The 22,174-nt window shown below is 48.1% G+C and overlaps 1 protein-coding gene across 2 annotated transcripts; it reads right to left on the bottom strand.

Annotated features, from left to right (window-relative positions):
• Positions 1–64: 64 nt before the first annotated feature.
• LOC114708239 (ATPase family AAA domain-containing protein 3) lies at positions 65–21,281 on the bottom strand. 2 transcript variants are annotated; one of them, XM_028891389.2, is made up of 16 exons: positions 20,968–21,279; positions 17,257–17,333; positions 15,993–16,094; positions 15,587–15,646; positions 14,532–14,601; positions 13,496–13,661; positions 13,197–13,266; positions 11,290–11,445; positions 10,704–10,760; positions 10,310–10,435; positions 9,961–10,085; positions 9,151–9,202; positions 8,718–8,788; positions 7,158–7,325; positions 5,849–5,957; positions 65–785 (listed from the first exon to the last, which is right to left on the bottom strand). In XM_028891389.2, the coding sequence occupies exons 1-16, from the start codon at positions 21,170–21,172 to the stop codon at positions 636–638; spliced, it is 1,764 nt and encodes a 587-aa protein (XP_028747222.1). In that variant the 5' UTR covers positions 21,173–21,279; the 3' UTR covers positions 65–635. The 2 variants fall into 2 exon arrangements, with proteins under 2 accessions (XP_028747222.1, XP_037059181.1); XM_037203286.1 differs by lacking the exon at positions 65–785 and having other exon boundaries at positions 5,850–5,957; positions 7,211–7,325; positions 20,968–21,281.
• Between the last annotated feature and the right edge of the window lie 893 nt (positions 21,282–22,174).

Raw genomic sequence — 22,174 nt, forward strand, 5'->3', positions numbered from 1 at the left:
CTGATCCCAGGGGCTATTTTGAGGGCTCCATCTAGACTCCCACCTCAGCCAAGAGACAAAAACAGCAAATCAGTCACAGTTTTATTAGATTCTGGATTTAAAAGATCCAGTCAAGGGCAAGGTGGCAGCTCTGAATCCTGCATGCCACCGGCCAGGGGCTGGCTAGCACCAGATCCACTCTTATCAAGTAAGGACTGGGCCAATTCTTGGCACAGATGTATACAGGGCAGGTGCAATGTCCAGGAAGGAGAGGCCCTTCCTGCCTTTAGTCTGGTCCCTGCAGGTCCCAGTCCTGCTGACACAGCCATAGCTACTGGCCTGTGATACAGCACTCTGCTTCCTCTCTTCTCTGATCTGGGCTTGTAGACAAGTCTCACCAGTGTACTTGGGCTCAGGAAGGCAGTATGCCTTCCTCTGCCAGCACTCACGCAGAGAGAAACAGACTAGGAGGTGTGGGAGCCAGAGAAGCTGACACCACCAGCATCCCACAGCTGGGCAAAGGCGTTCCGGACAGTGTTGGCCTCTTACAGAGGCCAAAGACGACAGGAAAAAAGGGAGGAAGAGTGTGGTCACAGAGACTGTCTGTCCCCGGTCAGGTGCACAAGGTATCCAGGTCCAGCTCAGCAGTTGAGGAGTCAAGGACACGGTGGCTTGCTCGCCTCAAGATTGGGTCTCTCTACTTTAAGCCACTGCATCTTCTGCTGGTGCTGCTGAACAGCATCCTGGACACGGGCGTCCATCATGGCCTCTGTGAGGACCCCATCTTCAGAGGCATATGCCATGGCCTGGTAGGAAAGAGGGCACAGAAGGAGAGGCTGGCTGCTTGCACAGGGAAGCCCAAGGCTCAGTGGGCATCCCTGAGCTTATCAGTGAACTCAGAGCTACTTCTGTTGAGTTTGTCAATGACGTTCTAAACCAGAAAGCCTGAACAGAGCTGTTCCTCCTCCATACACACACAGGTAACTCCCTCTGAAAAGGACACAAATGTAGAACCTTCATGAGCCCCTAAGTGATTCTGGCTCCATTTCCCAGCTCAGGGAGCAACTACTCAGGCTAGCTGTAGACTTTATAGCTGTACACTTTACAGGCCTCCAGAACAGGCTTCCTGCTGCTACCAGGCCCCTACCCTCAGGGCACATGTTAGTGTAAGGTTTCTCTAATTAGAGCTAAGTGGTACTTTCTGACTAGGCTGCTCCTCTTCATGTCTATTCACACTGGGTGAGCACCCCCCTTCCACTTCCTTATCCTTTGTGAGGATGGCATTCCAGGACCAGCCAGTAGGAGTTTGAGCTGGTCAAGTTGTATCCTTTAGACACCATCTCATTGACAATGCACAGGAGGCAACTAGGAGCTAGGATGCCTGAATGCAATGAAGAGAACACTCAAGGCAGAGAATTCCCTCCTTAGGCACTGGGACATATTCTAAAGGAATAGGAGTACAGAGTCATATATAAGAATTCTGCCAAGACACTGTCACCTGTGAGGAGATGACCATAATATAGTGGTACTCAGTCCCCTCTGGATAAGCGGGACCACCTGGAACAGATGTACCTAGGGTCCACTGGCCTGTTATGATTCACTGGGGAGGAAGACTTGGCCTTAGAGTCAGACTACCAACTTTGAGAGGTATTTGGAAGCCATGGATACTCTTTCCCAGCTTAAGCTCACCCAAGGCTAAAATTAAAGCAAGGTAAGAGCTGCACTGGAGCCCTGGTTGGATGGACAGGGTAGCAGCCCTCTCTAAGTGGCCCAGCAGAGGAGAGGTAGAGCCACTTGGGCTCATCCACCAGCCAGCCTAGTAACTGAGGTCAGGTGAAGCACAGTGAAATAGACATTAGGGGCTCATGATGTGGGTATCCTGGGCTTGACCCTGAGCTACAACCAAGCCAAGGTAAGGTAAACGATGCTGTGAAACAGAGCCAACACTCACAAAACTAGTAGTGACAAGGGCATGTGTGCCTCTGCTCTATCTTGCAACTTTTCTGTAAATTCAAAACTATTCAAATGTTTTAAGTTTAATTAGGTGTTGTGGTGCAACTATAGTCCCAGCTACTCAGAAAGCTAAGGCAGGGTTGCTTGACTGTGAAGTTCAAGGCCAGGCTGAGCAATGTATCAAGATCCCAGCTCAAAAATGAGTAAATAGGGGCTCAGCAATTAAGAGTACTTACTGCTCTTGCAGAAGACCTAGTTCACTCCCCAGCACCAACACTGGGTGGCTCACAACCACTTCTAACTCCAGCTCTGGGGGAATCAATATATTCTCTTTTGTTTTGAGACAGGGTCTCTATATACCTCTGGCTGGCTTGGAACTTGCTATGTAGACTAGGCTGGTTGCATACTAGCTGCCTACTTCTGCCTATGCTAGAATTAAAGGTGTGTGCCGCCACTCCCAGCCTCATGTCCTCTTCTAGCCTTCGTAGGCACCAGGCATGCATGTAGTGCACATATGCAGGATGGGGTAGGAGATTTAGCTCAGTGGTAGAGCACTTGCCTAGCAAGTGCAAGGCTCTGGCTCACACATACAGGAAAAATAAAAATAAATCTGAAAACATTTCAAGAATTAGTCTTGATCCTCCTTAAACCCTCAACATATTGAAGGGGAAGCCTCCATACATCATCACTACACTGACATCAAAGCCAGATGCAGGCAGCATTGGAACTTAGTGATCAGCAGTCCTGATGAGCAGGGCTGCAAAGTTCTAGAACCTGAGGCAGAGGTAATGAGAGCTGTAGGCCAGCCCAGTCAAATAGTGAAGCCTATCTCAAACAGAACAAAAAAGCCTAAGCCCAGCCTGATGGGTCACACTGTAATCTCAATACTTGGGAGGCTGAGGCAGGAGAATTGTAAGAGCATTCAAGGCTAGCCTAGGCTACAGAGTGAGACCATGTCTCAACAAACAAAAGGACTCCCTCAACTGCATAATGATAAACTACCTTAACCTTCTCACTTTTTATGACACCAGGGATTAAGACCAGGACTGAAGATACGAGGCAGACACTACCACTGAGCTACATCCCCAGCTTTCATTGCATTTTTAAATTTTAAGATAGGATCTCACTGTGTTGCCCAGACTGATCTTGAACTTGCAATTCTCCTGGCTTAGTTTCCAAAGTGCTGGGATTACAGGTGTGTGCTGCCATATATTCTACTTGGCAATGGTTTCTTTCTTTCTTTCTTTCTTTCTTTCTTTCTTTCTTTCTTTCTTTCTTTCTTTCTTTCTTTCTTTCTTTCTTTCTTTCTTTCTTTCTTTCTCTCTCTCTCTCTTCTCTCTCTCTCTCTCTCTCTCTCTCTCTCTTTCTTTTGGTTTTTTGAGACAGGGTTTTTCTGTGTAGTTTTGGTGCCTGTCCTGGATCTCACTCTGTAGCCCAGGCTGGCCTCAAACTCACAAGAGATCTGCCTGGCTCTGCCTCCCGAGTGCTGGGATTAAAGGCGTGCATGCGCCGCCGCTGCCTGGAGGCAATGGTTTCTTAAACATGACATTATAGCCAACAAAATGAAGAAAAGAGATAATCAGACTCCACCAAAATTTAAAAATTTTGTACACTAAGACAGAGGCAGATGCTTCTCTGTGAATTTGTGGCCAATCTGGTTGGTCTACATAGCAAGTTCCAGGCCAACAATCAAAAAAGAATATTACCAACAGATTAAAAAAAAAAACACAATGCCCAACGGAAGCAATCACATGTCTGGTAAGAGGTTAATATCTACATTAGGTAAAGTGAGGAGCTCCTACAATTCAAGAAGAAAAACTCCACAACTCCAAGACTGAAGGAGAAGGCAGGGTTAAAAGCACTGGATACTCTTCCAAAGGACCCAGGGTTAAGTACCAGCAACCACATGGTGACCCACAACCTCATCTGTAACTCCAAATCCCTTTCCTGACTTCTGTAGGCACTAGACTCTCACATGGTATGCAGATGTATATTCAAGCAAACACACACACACACACACACACACAAATAAAACAAAGAAACCAGGCATGGTGCAAGGGCAGGGACTTGTGTTATCCTGACATGCATGGAGGATAGAGGTTGCAGAGCAAGGAAGGATCTTTGTAATGTGCAATTACCCAGAAGTCCCATGGGGGTTAGGGTAGAAGCAACAACAACATCCAGGTCTGTGTGCTGTACCACAGTGGGCAGGACCTAGGTAGCACCTTGGGTAGTCCTCCTGTATCTCCTGTTCCTCACCTGAGAACAGGCTAGATGGACTTGCCTTAGCCACTCTTACCAACTACCCAGATAGGGAGCATCTCCAGCTCTCTCCATTAAGGTCTTTATTTGAACTGTTGCTATTCTCTCTGACAATACATTAAGCGAGAGAGGTGAGCTGTCCTGGTGGAAGCTTTGTGAGCCAGATAACCTGCTGGGATGAGCTCAGTGTATCACCCTATAATACTTCATATGCTAAAGGTCTGACATCCTCATAGGAAATATATTAGAGATCATCCTTTAGAGGAAGTAATTTCATTGAAATGAGGGCACAGAAAGGGTCCCTGGTTCCTTGAAATTCATGCATGAAACACAAAAAAGCTCACTCATGCTGTCTGCTACATGAAGCCCCAGCAAGACCTTGACCTCTATTAACCAGAAAGAACCCTCTTCAAGATCTGACTGTGCTGACACTAACCTTTGTACTTCAGCCTCTGGAACTGGGGAAGACAATTTGTTTTTTAAGTAATCCACCTGTACTGTGCTAACCTCCCTGTTCTCCATCACCAGTGTGGAAACAGACCCTAAGCAAGGACAGACCAGAGTCAATGACTGGCCACAGAAGGCTGCAGTCTTCAATGTGAGATGGATGTTGTAGCAGCTACGCTAGCTTGTTTAGACTAATACTATTGCTAGTGGACCTAGGCTACAAAATCCAAACCTAAGTAGGACTGTCCCATGCACACCCAGAAAAGCACTGCCAAGTCTAAATAGTTAGATTGTCACTTGGTTATAGACAGTTGGCTAAAAGGAGATGGTGAAGTTGGCACAAAGTTTGAGGTGGTCGTAGCACCCTCCATTCCATCAACACGGCTTTTCTTGACAACACCCGGAGCTGAAATTCCTAAATTGCTCATGGCCCTGCTGTGGAAGTTCCCTGCTACAGGACCATGCAGCTGTTGCTAGGCAGGTTCAAGGAATAAACAAGGTTTTAGGGAATGACAACAGGCCACCGTGGCCTATGTGCCTTCACCAACAACATCCTTGCCTAGTCTCAGAATATTCTTGCTCCCTTACTAAACTTCATCATGAACTTGTCCTTAAAAGTCAGATACCCGTGCCAGGCAGTGGTGGTGCTCGCCTTTAATCCCAGCACTTGGGAGGCAGAGGCAGGTGAATGTGAGTTCAAAAGCAAGTTCTGGTCTATAGAGCAAGTTCCAGGACAGCCAAAGCCACATAGAGAAACCCTATTTTCAAAACAAAACAACAAACAAACAACCAAAAAAAAAAAAAACAACTCAAAACAAAACAAAAAAGCCACATACTCAAGAGTACCCATACATGAAGCACATATCTGCTGATCTGGAGCAAGAACTCAGGACTTGTCTGCAACTGCCTTAACAGACAACCCAAAAAAGCAGCCCTCTAGACTTGCCTAGAGACTCTTGCACATCTACTGTAGTACTCTGACATGCCCTAAGACTGTGACAGTGCCCCAGATTTGGGCCAGAACATGCAGAGCCAGTGACAGTATCACACCATCCTCCCTGAGTGACTCATCTGCCCTTAAGGTGGTCTTAGGAGAACCAAGAGCCACATGCCTATTCATTCTTGCAACATCCTTCAACATAAAACTTGCTTTCGGGAGATTAGGACAACGTTTCAGAGTGGGTTTAGTTCCAGGATCCTAACTTACCTGCCATGCCACAGCAAGCTGAGCAATCTCCCGGCCTGACATCCCCTCCGTCAGCTGGGCGACCTCTGAGCACTTCTTTCCATAGTCAAACTGGGCCACCTTCAGGCGTCTGGAGGAAAAGTTCCCAAGTGGGTCTGGGTTGCCATGGCTCTACACAGAGGGGGTCAGGGAGACAGGAGCAAGGCTGCCCAACATCACACTCCAGCAGATGCTTCCACCTGATCTGGGTAACATTGGTGAACTTTTTTGCACAGTCCTAGTTGGATGAGGCGAACTCAGCCTTCCTTCCTGACCGACAGGAGAGGCTTAGGTTGGAGCCAGGCAGCTGGAGCTATATTCTCCCAATCTGCCTTCACTCCTACTCACAAGACCCAGTCTACAACTACATATTCAGCACCCAAACAGCAGGAATAGTTAAATGCTCAGCCAATGATGAAATGCTAACAGAGCAGGTAGATCTCTAATTAAGAAAAGAACAGTTAAGTAAAGGGTCCTGCCTGCAATCTGAGTTTCCAGCAATAACATCTGACCAAAAGCCACAGAAATCACATATTAAATATGAATATAGGTTGCATGTGAGAGCTGAGGCTGGGGTTATGAGGTTAGCAGGAAGCAGGGGACTGCCCAGTGTGGATGGGGGATGGGCCCGTAGGAAACAGCAGAGCCAAGGCCATGTTTTCTCCAGAACAGTGAAAGGCAACAGGCAGCAGGAAAGATTCAGGATTCAGGTCAGGACATGAAGCTTGAATGCCATGGGGCCTGGGGCCCAGGAGACAGCTGAAAGCAGAGCAGCCTCTGCTGAGGGGAGGCATGGCAAGTATACTAGACACAGCAGTGAGGGCTTGTGGAAGCACCAAGGCTTCCTCAGAGAAGCATCTAGTGGCTTCTCCCCATCCCTGTCCCCAACATGGCTGCAGAGCAGCTTCCCGGAGTGGCAGGGCAGGTGTGCAGCTAGACAGAAGAAAGCCCTGCCACTCAAGTCAACAGCGGAGGGCAGTAACTGGCTACTTCAAAACCTGGTAAAAGAGACTCAGCAAACTTAGAGGATGCTACATTCTCTTGATACCCAGGGGTTACTGACAAAGGCACTTAAAATTAGCTCATGAGAGAGGACTGTTGGGACAGGCTTGCAGCTGTCCCCAGGTAAAGAGCAGTGGGAGGAATGGTTGAGGGTCCCATGGCAGAACTATCTTTGACAGGACACATACACAGAATGTGATCTCACACAGATGGCCCAGACCCCAGGAAAACAAAGTGCCCAGATAGGCTCTAGGTCAATAAGGGGAATCCCATGGGGCTGTACACTTACTGCTTTCCTTCTGTGGCCGGCTTAAGGACATACTTGTCAAAATACATTCTCACCAGGCGCTCTCGCTCCTCCCGCTGAGGCAGGGCAAAGCAGACCATCTCGTCAATGCGGTCATTGATGGCCCAGTCAAACTGCTCAGGTTGGTTACTGGCCAGGACCAGCATGAACCTACAGCACAAAGTGCATGCTGAGGGCTTGTCCAATCACAGGTCAGGGTCTTTTAAGCCTCCTCAGGTAAACTTTATAGATGGATGTAACTTGGCAGCTCTCTTTCTTTTCCTTCTTCCCTTCCTGTCCAGTTTTTTTTTGTTTGTTTGTTTGTTTGTTTTTTGTTTTGTTTTGTTTTTTGACATGGGTTTTGAATCCAGAGATTCAAGAATGCTAGGCAAGTGTTTGATCACTGAGATGTACTTCTGGCCCTTGGCAGTTTTTAACTCAGGAAACCCCAGGAAGACCCAGTGCTGTGGAATAATGCTTTTGTACACTGGTTTAAACGCTGATTGGCCAGTAGCCAAGCAGGAAGTATTGGCGGGATAGGCAAACAACAAGAATTCTGGGAAGAGGAAGGCTGAGTCAGGAGACACCAGCCTGCCATCCAGGGAGCAGCATGTAATGGCACACAGGTAAAGCCACGGAAAATGTGGCGACATAAATTAACAGAAATGGGCTGAGTTTAAGTGTAAAAGCTAGTCAGTAGTAAGCCTGAGCTAATGGCCCAAGCAGTTATTAACATTAAGCCTCTGAATGATTATTTTATAAGCGGCTGCAGGACCGCGGGTGAGAGAGATTTGTCTGGACCATGCTGGGCGGGCAGGACACTGGGAAACTTTCAGCTACAACCCAGGCCCACAAGCCCATTTGTACAACCTATGGTCAAGGTTGCCTAGTATGCTAAGGTTTTGTTGTTGCCCTCAAATCACTTTTTCCTGATGACCCTGGGCTAGGCCACAGCCACAGCAAGTAAGGGGATATTTATGACTGACAAGATGGCCACACACTCACTAGAAGGCTAGGTCCTACACTGGTGATGTGCTAGCTAAGAACAGGGTTAGGGGATTTGGAAGAGAGGAGCCTGTTTGACCACAGGCGCCCACCCTGCTAGTGGCTTCTGGGAAACAGTTAAACGGGGTCTCCCAAGGCCTAAATGCTACTCTAGACCCAGTAGCCTGGATAAGGACCAAGGCTCCATTCTTTCTACACAAGATACTTGGGATCTGCTCCCAGGAAAAGCAAACATTCTAGGCTTATGCCCATGTCTCATGCCCAGGTACCAGTGCCCTAAAAGCAGTCTTCAGGCATATCCACTTAACAGGAAAGTTCCAGCTGCATATGGACAGCTGAATGTCAAGAGGCATGAGATGATGTTCAAACTGGGATGGCCATATGGACAGGAACTGACCCAGCAGACTTTCTTCATGTTTCATATTGCCTTCCCATGTAGGAACATGAAGACACCCCAGACCATTGCACACATACTATGTCCTGGGTCCTTGTGAGGATCAAGGATAACAATGCCCAGAAGGACTCTGCACAGGGAGCTGGGGGCAGGGCTGCACTTACTTACTACTGTGCTGTCCCGTCCTGTGTAGGAATGCATTCAGAGTGGCCCTGAGGTCTTCACTTATCTTTTCCTACAGAAAGAAAGTTTCATCATCAGTCTCCAGCCCAAGGAGCAATTTTGTACGTGGCCAAGGAAAAGTGTACATGGGAGACACTGTTGGGAGGGGAAGGCAGGGGTTAGAAACACAAGCCTACTCTGACAACCAGAACTTGGATTCCAGCTGTTTAGCATCTCCAAGACTGTTGTTCAATGCTAAACTCCTCAAATTTAGAAGGGAAAACAACTGAGCAGCAACCTCAGCTAGCAGAGCATGAAGACTTAGACCTGTGCTCTAGGGCACAGCAACCTCTAGGCTGGTCCCCTGCTAGACTGGCTTAAGTAGCCCCGGCTCTGACCAACTTTCACCGATGGACAGGATTCCAGAACACTCACAGTTGCTCTCTTCCTGAGGAAGGCATCTGCTTCATCCACAAAGAGCAGGAGGCTGTGAATTAGAGGGTGGTCAGGTAAGGGGATGCTTGAATCCTACAAGCCAACATCTGGAAACTCCCAGAAGCAACAAGGGCGTACAGTGTCTATCCCTGGGAGAAGACGCCCCACAGACACATCCTGACCCAGGAAAAACAGAGCTCACAGCTTCAAGAACTCCAATACTAAGAACCCAACTGCAGCTCTGATGGTATGTGCTGGGCAGAAGAATGTTCCTCCAACCCACAGGTCTCACTCAAGGCCTTCCTCCAGTCTAGGTCAGAATAAGGGCTGAGATGCATGTGTTCAGCATCAGGAAGAAGTGGTTATCCAGGGTAAAACGGCAAAGACCAAAGAAAAGGCTGTAACAAGGCATAGTGGCAATGCCAGGGACAATTATAACTGGCTGTGCCATACTGCATGAGTTGATGTGATATCCTCAGCCAACTTTTGGAGGGTTCAACACAGTCAAGGAGGCCTGGATCCATTCTTCTCCCCATTTGAGCTAGCCATTCACTCCTGACAGTAATTATATCTGGCAGTGTCCTTATATGGGAAATCTTGTGACCAGATGTCCACCCTCGGCATGACATTTTTTCTAATGGATCCTTCAGAATAAACACCCACCTCTATCTATCTTCAGAATCTAGAGGCTACCCATGGACTCCCATACAATATCAAGGACAGGACAGTAGGAAGACAGCAGGGCCCTTGCTAGGTACCTGGTGGGCCACTAGGAGTAGGAATTTGTGTATGTGGGAGTTGTATGCTCACCCTCGTCGGCTGGTGCTTGCCCAGTCGAAGACCTTGTGCATGGCGGTCACACCCTCCCGCCCCATGGGGGCCACGTCCCCGCCTGTCATGATGGCGTAGTCCATGCCTGAATGTAGTGCGAGTTTCTGGGCAAGGAGGGGTGGGGAAACAGAGCAGATGTTCCCTCCCAGACTCCCAAGCCCACAGCTCTACTCGCCAACCCTGCCCAACATGGACAGTCCCCCACCATCAGAGCTGAGGTGGCCTCTGAATGCACCGCAATGCCCTGAGGGACAGTGACAAAAACTGTCCCAGGGTGAGATGATGCCCAGTAGCACCCAGTCCCACCTTCACAGCCAGGTATTTTTACCTTGGCAAACAGTGTCTTGCCAGTCCCTGGTGGTCCATACATTAGAACATTTCTATACAGGCTTTTGTTCTTCTTGGTATTTCTTGTTGCGATGGCAATATCTCGTACCCGTGCCTCCAGGCTAGGCTGCCAGAGCAAGATGAAGTTTGGGGAACCTGGTCTCCCAGCCTACAGATAGCCTTAGGGAGTGGAAGGACCATAGGTATTCTAGTGCAGCCTAGTTAGTGTGGATACTGGACTGGCCTATGGAGTATCTGAATACAGTACAGTAATGTACATTTCAGGACCCCAAAGCCACAAACACAAGGATCACATAAACACAATAGTTAAGCTTTCCTGTCCCTTTCCTGGGGCCCACAGGGCTTTCCAAACCACGGTTGCCACTGTTACTTACACTGAGGATGACACCCTCCAGTGCGTCCTGGGGTCTGCTGACCAGTCGTTTGCTGACCTATAGGGGAAACCATCACAGTTGGCAGGACACAAAGCCACCATGAAGTACTTGTCCCACAGAGCCCAAGACCAGTACCTCAGTGTCAAAGCTGGAGAAAGTGTCTGTTGTGGGGCATTCATCAGCTCTTTACTATAGATTTTTATCTTCCTAATCACTTGTACTGAGCATCCGAAGAGACCCAGGTGCAGCCATCAGAGAACAGGCTTGTCAGAGAGAGCAGAGTAGCTCAGCCCAAGGGAGGGAACTAGACACCAATCTACTCTCATACTTTCCATGCCAAGACAGACCCTGAGCTCAAGTCATGAAGAGCTAAAGCGTGCCTAGGAGCAGTTATATAATTAGATAATACTGATTCAACAGGCCCCATTGGTATAGCAGTCATGAGAAAACACCCAGCATGAAAGAGAAAGCAGAAGCTGTTGTTTGGGCAAAAGGGGGAGGATAGAGAAAATGTGCACCATTTGTCTGTGATATGGGAAGAAACGTGGTAGGGATGTGGAGCCCTGATCCCTTACTGTGGCCATACCTGGATGGGATGCCTCAGTGCCTCCAGCACTGAGATGCGGGAGGTCTCCCTCACCAGGGAGGGCTTTCCCAAGCGTGCCTCAATATACCGACCAGCAACAGCAGTAGCATTCTTAGCAGAATAGACTCCAACAGCCAGGAGTGTCAGTCCAGTCACCTGGGACAGAAAAACAGCAGTCTATGATGCACCTCTGCCCCACAGTTCATCTTGTGCCCTAAGAACAGCTGAGGTCTCAGGGTAGCCTCTACTGGACCCTGGTTGGATCCCTAACCCCATACTACAGTCAGCCAATGCTCACTGGCACTCTCCATCAGAGCATTTCTCTTTGTGTCTTATAACATGGATGCTCAAAAGCAGAGGTTGTAAGAATATGAAATATGGCTATACAGGGCTGCATATTCACTAAGAGTCTTTCTTGCCTTCCACTACTTTCTTACCATTGAAAAAGTTAAACTTCATTCTTGGAAAACAAGGCTAACCACAAACCATGATGGTAATGTATTAGCACACCAAGCAGCTCCACAAACAGGGGGCACTGTCCAGCCTGGCTTGTAGTTTACTGGTGAGTTCCTGCCCAGCATTCCTAAGACCTTAGGTTCCATCCTCAGCACCCTGAATAATAAAAATAATGTGCCTTCAGCATTCCCCTTTAGCAGATCAACCTATGCACCTAGCATGAAGTCCTCAGTGACCCTGAAGCTTTAGGGTCACTGAGGACTACTCCTACATCACAGACCACCTCCTGCCTCATAGAGTTACAGAGTTGGCTGGGAATACACTACCAAAAATGCCAGGTAGCTGGGCATAGTGACAAACATCTTTAATTCCAGCATTCAAGAGGTAGAGGCTAGTGGATCTGTGAGTTTGAGGACTGCCTGGTCTACAAAACATGTTCCAAGACAGCCAGTCCTACATAATAGAGAGACCCTGTCTCTAAAAAAAAAAAAAAAAAAAAGTCACATAAAAAACTTACTACTATTTTCTCCCAAGGACACTAGACATAGAAAGTGAGCTCTGGCCCCTTCCTACATCTGCGCCTGGATTAGAAGTCTTAAGCCTCAAGATAGGCTGCCACTGCCATGACTAGATGTGATTTGTCCCTCAAAGATTTACATGTTGAGTACTTGGTCTCATGCAATGCTGCAGTTTGTAAAACATTCAAGAGTGGGACCTAGGCCGGGCGGTGGTGGCGCACGCCTTTAATCCCAGCACTCTGGGAGGCAGAGGCAGGCAGATCTCTATGAGTTCGAGGCCAGCCTGGGCTACCAAGTGAGTTCCAGGAAAGGCACAAAGCTACACAAGAGAAACCCTGTCTCGAAAGACCAAAAAAAAAAAAAAAAAAGAGTGGGACCTAAACTGTTGCCTTGCTTGCTGACCTTGACCTTGATATCCTCCCTGTGCTAATTCCCTACGGGGTTCCACCCTCCTGAATGCTTAAGGAGGGTGGAACCCTTGTCTGCGTATCCTGCATAATGGGCGTTAACAGCTTAGAGCTTAGATGCAAGATTGTAAAAAATGGTAGCAACTTCTGCCCTCCAGGGTTCTCCCATTGTGCTGTAAGCCTGTATTTAAGACCTCCTCCCTCTTTCAATAAACAGCATTTGGCATAAAAAAAAAAAAAAAAAAAAAAAAAAGAGTGGGACCTAGTAGAAGTCATTAGGTGGCCCTATTCAGACTTTCCAACACCAGATAAACCTTGTTTGTAATTTAGGCAGCATGCCTCACTATAGTTCTTAAAGACAGTTGTAGCAGCCCATGTACCTGATTTGTGCTGGGTACCTATGCAAAATACCAGGTGTCCTCATAGCCAACAGATAACAGGGCTGAATCTTACAGGGAAGTCCCCAGAGACTGTGCCCCAGAGCTGCCCACTGGGCTCACCCATAGGAACATATGGTAGTACATACCGTGGCTGTCACTTTGTCCCAGTCTGTCACAAAGGCACGGAATCCTTCACCAAACAAGGTGCCAGCTGTCCTGCATGAGGGAAAGAGACACATGGCTGGAGAAGGTCAAAGAAAAGAAACCAATGAAGCTCTTCGAGGCTCTCAGATCAGTCTTAAGAAAAGTCTACCACGGTGGGAGTGTTAAAGAGCTGACCCAGAGCTTCAGGCTGGAGGACCTTCGATGACCAGTAACTTACTAGCTTGAACTGGGAACCACAGACAGATGGGCAGTAGTCACTGGGCTCTAGATGCACCCTTACTTGATAGACTCCAAGATGGTCTGGCGGTGTTCAGCAGCCTTGAGGCGAATCTGTTCCCGGATTATGTCTGCATTCTCTCGATCAGCCTTGGCCCGTGCTCGGGCCTCAGCTTCTACCCGCAACATCTCATTCTTATGCCGCAACTCCATCTCTCGCTCCACAGTGGCTGCCCCAGGAAAAGGCAAAGACAGAGGTCTTCAGTCCATATTGTGCCTGTCTCTGCCCACATTGCTGACATGCACACACAGACCTAGATATTGCATGGATCAGGAACAGCAGTGTCACAGTAAACAACCCATGTTGCAGAGCAAGCCCTTCTACCAGATGGAGGACCCTGAAATAGCCTGGACCACCCTCAGGATGATGTATTTTAAAAACAAACAAAAATGTGGATAATCAGAAGAAAAACCTACTTATATTGACATCTAACTATCAAAATACCAGAAAAAGTCACGAGATGCATAACATGTGCCTGTTTACCAGCAGTAAGAACCAAACACCAAGCAATATGCACTGTCATTGCACAGCCACCAACAAATTGCCTCAAATCCTTCCTGACAGACTCCGGGAGACAGGATATGTTCTTCCTGCTGGGACACATATGCATAAACTAGCAAGTTGGCTCCAATGACAAATGAAGTTCTACTACAGGAGCTAAGACCAGGCAATTTTCCTATCCGAATCAACTAGTCCCAGAACTTTCTGCTCAGGGACCAGGCTACAGATGAAACTTCTGCTAAGAGTTAGCTCTTTGAAACCAAGGCACCCAGCTGTGTCTGGTGTCAAAGCACATACTATAAATACAGTCCTAGGTTGAGGGCACAGTGAGCCACTGTGTAGGCATTTCTTTCTTTCTTTCTTTTTTTTAACTTAAATAACATTTTTTAAAATTTATTTTACATACTGACTGTAGTTTGGCCTCCCTCCTCTCCTCCCAGTACCACCTCCCACCCCTCCACCCCCCACTCCCACTTTGCAGGCATTTCTTAAGGACTAAGATGCCCAACAAAGTCACCCATCCTTGGAGACCCCCTACCTCGACGCATGGCCTCCTGCTTCTGCACAGACTCCTCTTGTTTCCTTAAATTCTCTTCATTCAGAAGTTGCTGAGAGAAGTAACAGGAAAGGTAAAAGCTTTTGAAAATCAGAAAGACAACCAAAGTCAAGCCAACAGGTTGTAGCTGCTCTGAGTCAGGAATGCTTCTGCCCACCTGAGGAGTCCCAAATTTCCTGGGGCTCTAGCTGGTACACTCCAGTGCAGGCACATCTGATGCTGACCCAGGACATGCACACATTAAGGGACTGGCTTCAGAGCTGCCCCACCTGCTGGGGCAGAAGCAGCCTTTATAGCAGCTTCATACTGTGGTTCTAAGACCCCCAGGGCTTGCATCTCTGCTCTATGGTTCTTACAGGATTCTGATCTTGCCTACTGAGATTAATGGCTATAAGGCCCCAGCAAACAAAACATGAACATAAGCCTGAGGCTGATGAGCCCCTATAACAGGGAGCCAGCATGGATCAATGGAGGCCTAATCAGGTCTTGGATTATCCAGGGACCCTGTCCTCCACCATTCACTGACCTTGCTAATTAGACAGGTCTCCATCTAGTAAGAGAACCCTTAAGAGTAACTGGAAAACCCACCTCTGTTGTGGAAGCATTGTAAGAAATTATGTGCATGGGCTTGTGTATGTGCTTGGACATGTCTGTATACATGTCTACATTTAGGTGTGTGTTTGGGCATGTTCATTGTGCACACAGGCCCATAAGTATGTATACACATGCAGCCGGGCGGTGGTGGCACACGCCTTTAATCCCAGCACTCGGGAGGCAGAGCCAGGTGGATCTCTGTGAGTTCGAGGCCAGCCTGGGCTACCAAGTGAGTCCCAGGAAAGGCGCAAAGCTACACAGAGAAACCCTGTCTCGGAAAAAAAAAAAAAAAGTATGTATACACATGCCAGGGCCTACCAATGCCTGAGAAAATTCACCCAGAACCAGCAAAACACTTGCCTTCCTGCCCATGAACTCAGCTGTATAATCTCCTATGTTATTGCAAGGACAGTGCATCTCTCTCAGAGGTATGTCTTGTTTACCTGCTGTTTCAGCTGGTCCTCATAGCGTTGTCGAGCTAGCTTATCCTGGTATTGGGCCCTCTAGGGAAGAAGACAGAAATAAAGACACACCTTGGCTGAAGAAGCTACTAGAAGGATCAGAGAACATGATATGGACCTACCCTGGAGTGGCTGTTGAGGTATGCTACAGATGACCTGCCACCTTCCACAAACATGCTGGTACAGAATGGCTCTGTACCCAGGAGTCTGTATGTTCTGGGGTTACTGTTTTTGCTTATTTTTACAATAGTGGCCCAGGTCCTAGTACAATAACTACCACCCTCATCTGGTCAGTAACTAAAAGATTCAGCGTGGCATCTCATTGTCCCACCCCTACTCCTATTACCCCAGGCCTCCGGGCATAAGTGGCAGCTGCCTGTACACTTACAGCCTGGTGTTGCCGGGTCTCTTCACTCAGCGTTTTCCTTCTTTCCTCGGCTTGTACACGGATCTGTTCACTCTTCAGCTGCTCTACAGCAGCTTCATACTCCTGCAGAATACAGGAGTACCTGTATAAGACTCACACCCTCTACAGCCCATTCCATGGTGCTATGGACTACAAAATGGCAGCATCAAAGACCATGCCTACTGGTCTATGCAACAGGCTGGAGTAAGGCAGAAGACACTTTTAAAAACAGTCTGGACAGATACCCATATACTCCTAAGTGGACTCACGGCTCTAGGCATATGGACAAGACCAGTCCCAGAGATCAGGAGGTTACTCACTCCTTTACCCTGACCTCATGTTACAACTGTATTGTATAACAGACAAGGACTAAGGATAGAGCCTGCTCCATGCTCACTGAAAACTGACATCAGGGTTCTTCTTTTACGTTTTTCAAGACAGGGTTTCTGTGTATCCCAGGCTGTCCTGGAACTCAGCTATCTAACCTGCCTTTGTCTCCCAAGTGCTAGAATTAAAGGATGTACCACACCTAGCTTCAAGGGTCCTTCTGAGTGCAGAAAAATAAAATAAAAATTAGGCGTGGTGGGACATACCTGTAATCTTAGCACTTAAGAGGCTAAGACAGAAGGATTGCTGAGAATTTGAGATTAGCTTGGTATACACAGAAAAATCCTGTCTTAGCCAGGTAGTGGTAGCGCATGCCTTTAATCCTAGCACTTGGAAGGCAGAGGCAGGAGGATCTCTAAGTTTGAGGCCAGCCTGGCCTACAGAATGAGAGACCAGGACAGCCAGGGCTACACATAGAAACCCTATCTTTAAAAACAAAAATAAAGCCAGGTGGTGGTGGCGGCGGCGGCGGCTGCGGCGGCACAAGCCTTTAATCCCAGTACTCGGGAGGCAGAAGCAGGAAGATCTCTGAGTTCGAGGCCAGCCTGGTCTACAGAGTGAGTTCCAGGACAGCCAGGGCTGTTACACAGAGAAACCCTGTCTCGAAAATCAAAAAAACAAAACAAAAAAAAAAAAAAATCAAACAAACAACAAAAACATAAAACTAAAGAATTTCAAGTAAGATCCCCTACCTTCAAGTTCAAACATTCCTCACCTATACCTTCCCTCTCAGGTACCTCTAATACAGAATCATAGCCACATACTCAGCATCCCGTCCTTAACGTCCCCCAATTCCTTCAAAGAATGAGGACACATCCACAGGTCTTTCACACCCTCCTGGCACCAGCCCACAGTTCACCTTGAGTTTAGACTGCTGTTCCAGCTGCAGTGTCTGCTCCTGCATCTGCGCAAGACTCAGTGCCTCCTTGGCATGGCCTGTGGAGTACAGGAGAGTAGGAGAGAGGATATTAGGATACTAACAACAGACATGTCTATGTGACCCAAAACAGAACCTCTCCCTCATGCCAAGGGGCTTTCTGAGAAACACTCAATCTTGAATCATTTGTGCTCCCTTCTCAGGCTACCTCACTTGCCTACCCATTCCAGACTCCTATAACGACTTCTCCTTTCAAAGCTGCTGCCCTATCTCCAACAGAGAGCCTGGTGAGTTTGGGTATACAGCTCAGTTGTTACAGAGCTTGCCCAGCATGCAAAAGACCCTAGATTGGATCCCTAACACCAAAAATCAAGCATAGAGTGCGTGCCTGGCATCCTGACATTCTAAAGGTGGAAGCCAGAGGATCAGGAGCCCAAAATCATCCTCGGCTGCATTATGGGTTTGAGTCTAGCCTAGTATCCATGAAATGTCGTTGGCAGGGGAGTGAAGGGGAGGAGACAGGTCATAAGAGCTTGGTAAGAGCTCCAGGTTTCATTCCCAGGGGATCATCATATTGCCAAGAACTCCATCAGAAAGACCACCACACAATCATCCAGGATGGGGCTGTGGAACCATGACATGTCAGGCATTTTCCAATTAGGAAAGCAGAGCTCTGGCTGGTGTTTATATCTGTATCTGTTAATGATATTAAAAAATATACAGGCAGAAAAGGATGACTCAGGATCAAATGCCAGACAATGCACCTAGGTTATACATAACTTGTGTGTTTTGTGTGTCAGACGGCACTGATGTTTGTCAATACTTAGATACAATGGGAAAACTTTACTTCTAGTACACTCTAGAGGTCTAAGCATCTGATCTCCAAATTTTCCATACCAATACCCTATTGTAAAACTTTTCTACCACAGGAACCATGGGAGTGAAGATCACTAGGTAACCCACACTTAACCCCTACATTCTAGCCCTATGACTTTTCTTACACTTTTGAATACTTCTAGGTCAGCTGCAACCTCTCTGTTAATTTTGAGTTCAACAGGCATATCATTAACGGAAGCTTAACATCTGTTAATAGTATGAGTATCTGGAGGGAAAATGGCCTAAGACAGGAGGTACCATTGTGAGAACATTTCACAGGTTTAGATGGCCATGGCAAATGTCTTGGCATTTGGGGTCAATTCACACAGAGCACAGTATGGCATGAACTCCACCAATGGGTAGCAGTGTCAGAGCTTGGGAAGGACCTTCCAAGACAATCTCCTCCGAGCCTCTCTGGTCTTCAGTGACTAGAGTGGAAGACAAAAGAACTCACACCTGAAGAGAGACAACAGCAAGGCACAGCCACGCTTTGAGAGGCCATGGGAACACCTGACACTGACAGGAAAGGGCCTCATTTCAGCACAGTAGACAGGAATGGGGGGGTCACAGTCCAACAAACCCGGGACCAAACCCCAGCTGTTTATCCTTCATGTGACTTTGGCAAGCTCAGCTAACTCCTCTATTTTCTCGTGAATTGAGAGGACAGGTAAACTTCAGTACAAGTTTAGCGCCCACCTGAGACTATCCTACAAGAAAAGGACACTGATGGGGCATGTAGAACCCACAGGAAGTGCTGCTGGCTCAGAAAACAGAGCTCCGTTAAAGCAAAGTAGAGGCCAAGACACTGGACCTAGAGGGAGAATGTTCTGGGCAGGAGTTTCAGGACTGCCAGTACAGACACCTAGAGAGCAGTTTATATGCAAGAGCAGTCGGGATGTAGCAAAGGGCTGGAACTGCTCCCCATAGTCTGTAACAGACTGTAGTACTGGGACTAAATAGCTAAGATTCATCTGAAATTCTAGGTGTGGCTAAAGAATTCCCCCCTCTCCCGCCAGGAGTCACCAAGAAAAGTGTCCCCTACATACCCTGTAACAAACAGGACATTGGGTCACCTGTCAGTCTGCTAACATTGGAAATGCCTTGAAAACCAGCCACTTTTTCTCATTTTAACCTAATCACTGAGACTGTCTAGCAAACATAATAGATTGTTTATAAAATTTTTAGCTCTGTTGGTCAAAAGAGACAGGTGATCCTGGTCCCAAATCTGAACGCTTTGAATGTCTCTATGGGGATTTGAGTTAGCAGGGCTCACAGACCATTGCCCAAGATTTAACAAGATCTCACTGTATGTCCTGGCTGGCCTGGAGTTCATTATGTAGACCAGACCAGCCTCAAACTCAGAATTCTGTCTGCCTCTGCCTCTCAAGTGTTGGAACTAAAGGCATGAGCCACCACTCCCAGCTGAAGACATCTTTGTGGCCCCACAAGAACAGAGAATTGACTCACCGAGTGCCAGACCCTCTCTGAGAGGCTCTGCATATTGTACCTATTTAAATTTGGGCTTCCCTATAGAACCTTTTGGAAAACAGAACCCACCACAAACACAAAATTTTGAGAATGACAACATCATTCCTCCAACCAGCATTTATTCAACACCTCCTACACTTCACTTTTTTTTTTTTTTTTTTAATGTGTTTAAGTGCTTGCCTGTGTGTATGTATGTACACCACATACATGCCTGGTACCCTCAGAAGCCAGAAGAGGTCCTTGGAGCACCTGGAACCAGGGTTACAAAAGGTTGTGAGCAGCCATATGGGTGTTCAGAATTGAACACGGGTCCACTGCAACAGCAACAAAGGCTCTTAGTCATTGAACCATCACTCCAGCCCCCTATTTCAGGCTCTTAAGATTTCAGCTAGCTGGGTGGTGGTGGTGGGGAGGGTGCATACTCGGGAGGCAGAGAGGCAGGTGGATATATCTGAGTTCGAGGCCAGCTTGGTCTACAGAGCTCGAGTTCTAGGACAGCTAGAGCTGTTACACAGAAAAATCCTGTCTCGGGGAAAAAAATCAACTAGCTGGGCAGTGGTGGTGCACGCCTTTGATCCCAGCACTTGGGAGGTAGAGCCAGGCGGATCTCTGAGTTCCAGGCCAGCCCGGTCTATAGAGCGAGTTCCATGACAGGCTCCAAAGCTACACAGAGAAACCCTGTCTCGAAGAAAAAAAAAAAAAAAAAAAAAAAGACAACAAAACACACTTATATTACATGTTGGCACAAACTGTCAACATAAAAGCAGACAGGACATTTGTGGGGAAAGACTGGCTCCGAGAGAGGATCAACTTTTACAGATACCCTCCCCGTCACATTCCACAGTGAAGTGCTGTTATCCAATAATAAATGCAAATCTAACGTCTTTTTGCTAAAAACCAAACGCCTTTCAAAAATGCTCCCCTTATTTTAAGTGAGTGATTACAATCAACCACAACATGGATCACCTGATCTGGCCATGCCTTTTGGCCTGCACCTCGTGGAGGCAGCAAGAGCGCCCAGGAGTAAGTAAGGCCAGCATTGGCACACGCAACCCGCGCCTATAAAAGCCTCTCTAAAACGGTCTCTTCTGCCGCGTTGACAGTTGCAAGTGCTAGAGGATGGCACCTGGGTCTCCCAAAAGCATATCCCATAGCAGGGCAGCTATGGCCAAATGACTACCGGTCCGTTCAGGTCACTGCAGACAGCCAATTGAACACTCTGCTGCTCAGACGCCAAGAGGACCAAACTTGCAAAAGCAACTGGCGTCTCTGAGAGGAACCTCCCATTTCCCTGGGCCTCGGCCCGCAAAGCCCAGCCCGCGCACTCACGCGAGTGCTCCAACTCGCGCGCCGCTTTGGCCGCTCGCTCCAGGCCCGTCGGGTCAAAGTTGCTCCATTTGTCCTTGGGCGATTGCCGGTCTCCGGCAACACGGTCGCCGCCACCCTCCGCGCCAGGCTGCGCGGGCGGCAAGGGCAACGGAGGCCCTGTGCCTTCGCCCTTGGGGCCCTTGTTGATGCCAAAGAGCCACGACATGGTCCACAAGCGAAAGGCGCCCTGGATGGTCCGGACTCAAGTGTGACTATCGGGGCACGGCAGTCACCACGCGCCGCGGGCCGATTAACTGCGCCGGCGCGACACACACCTCTTCCTGCTAGACGACGGAAACTTGCGAGGGCCAAGGCGCTCTCAGCTATTGGATTGGCCACTGGGACAGGGACGCACTTGGCGTCAGTGGCGCGATTTGCCCAGATGTCTAAAGAGGCGGAACTGGACGGAGCTCCTGGACCAAGCAAATAGGAACAAAGTTTTCGGGGTGGGTGTGCCTTCCTCCTAGAAAACTCCCTCTTTATTTTTTTATTTATTTATTTTTTTAAGCAGTGGTGCTATTGTTAAGGGTCGGGGGGGTCATCCAGAGATTTATATCCGTTGTTATATGCATTTATGGAGACACTCCAGCCATAGTGGCTACAGAAGATCAAAGAGACACTGGACCCACACCACGCAGGGTCGTAACTCCTGCTGCTGTGAGTCCATACCCAGAGAGAAGAGGAAGAAACCCCTGAAGGAGATGGAGATGCTGGAGTTCCCGGAGCTGACTTCTTCCGAACTTGAGATGCCTCAGGCTATGGTAACCACGGGGGAGGTAACAGGCATGAGATCACAGGCCGGAAGGTTGAGAGAAGAGGTGTCCTCCGCACCTCCGACCCTCCTAGACCAACAGACCGCCCCTGCTGTGACCCTACACTTTATCAACGCCGGAGTCATGCAGGTCTGTGGCTGCTTTGAGCGTCTCCAAGCCGGTAGCTCTTACAGCCAAGCGTGAATAAGAATAAGAGATGGGTCAGAGACTGAGACGCCACAGCTGACAAGCAGACTGTTGCCAAAGCGGTTTCTTGAGCCCCTTGCTCTTTGGTGTCTTGTGCTGCTTTGCAGTACAAGTCAGAAAGCCAAGCAGATCCTCAGAGCCCGCAGAGGGTACTTTACACGGAGGAGCTACTTAGAGCATAGAGGGCTGGCATTCAAGGACTCTGGTCG

Source organism: Peromyscus leucopus, chromosome 2 (assembly GCF_004664715.2).
Source record: "Peromyscus leucopus breed LL Stock chromosome 2, UCI_PerLeu_2.1, whole genome shotgun sequence".
NCBI lineage: Eukaryota > Metazoa > Chordata > Mammalia > Rodentia > Cricetidae > Peromyscus > Peromyscus leucopus.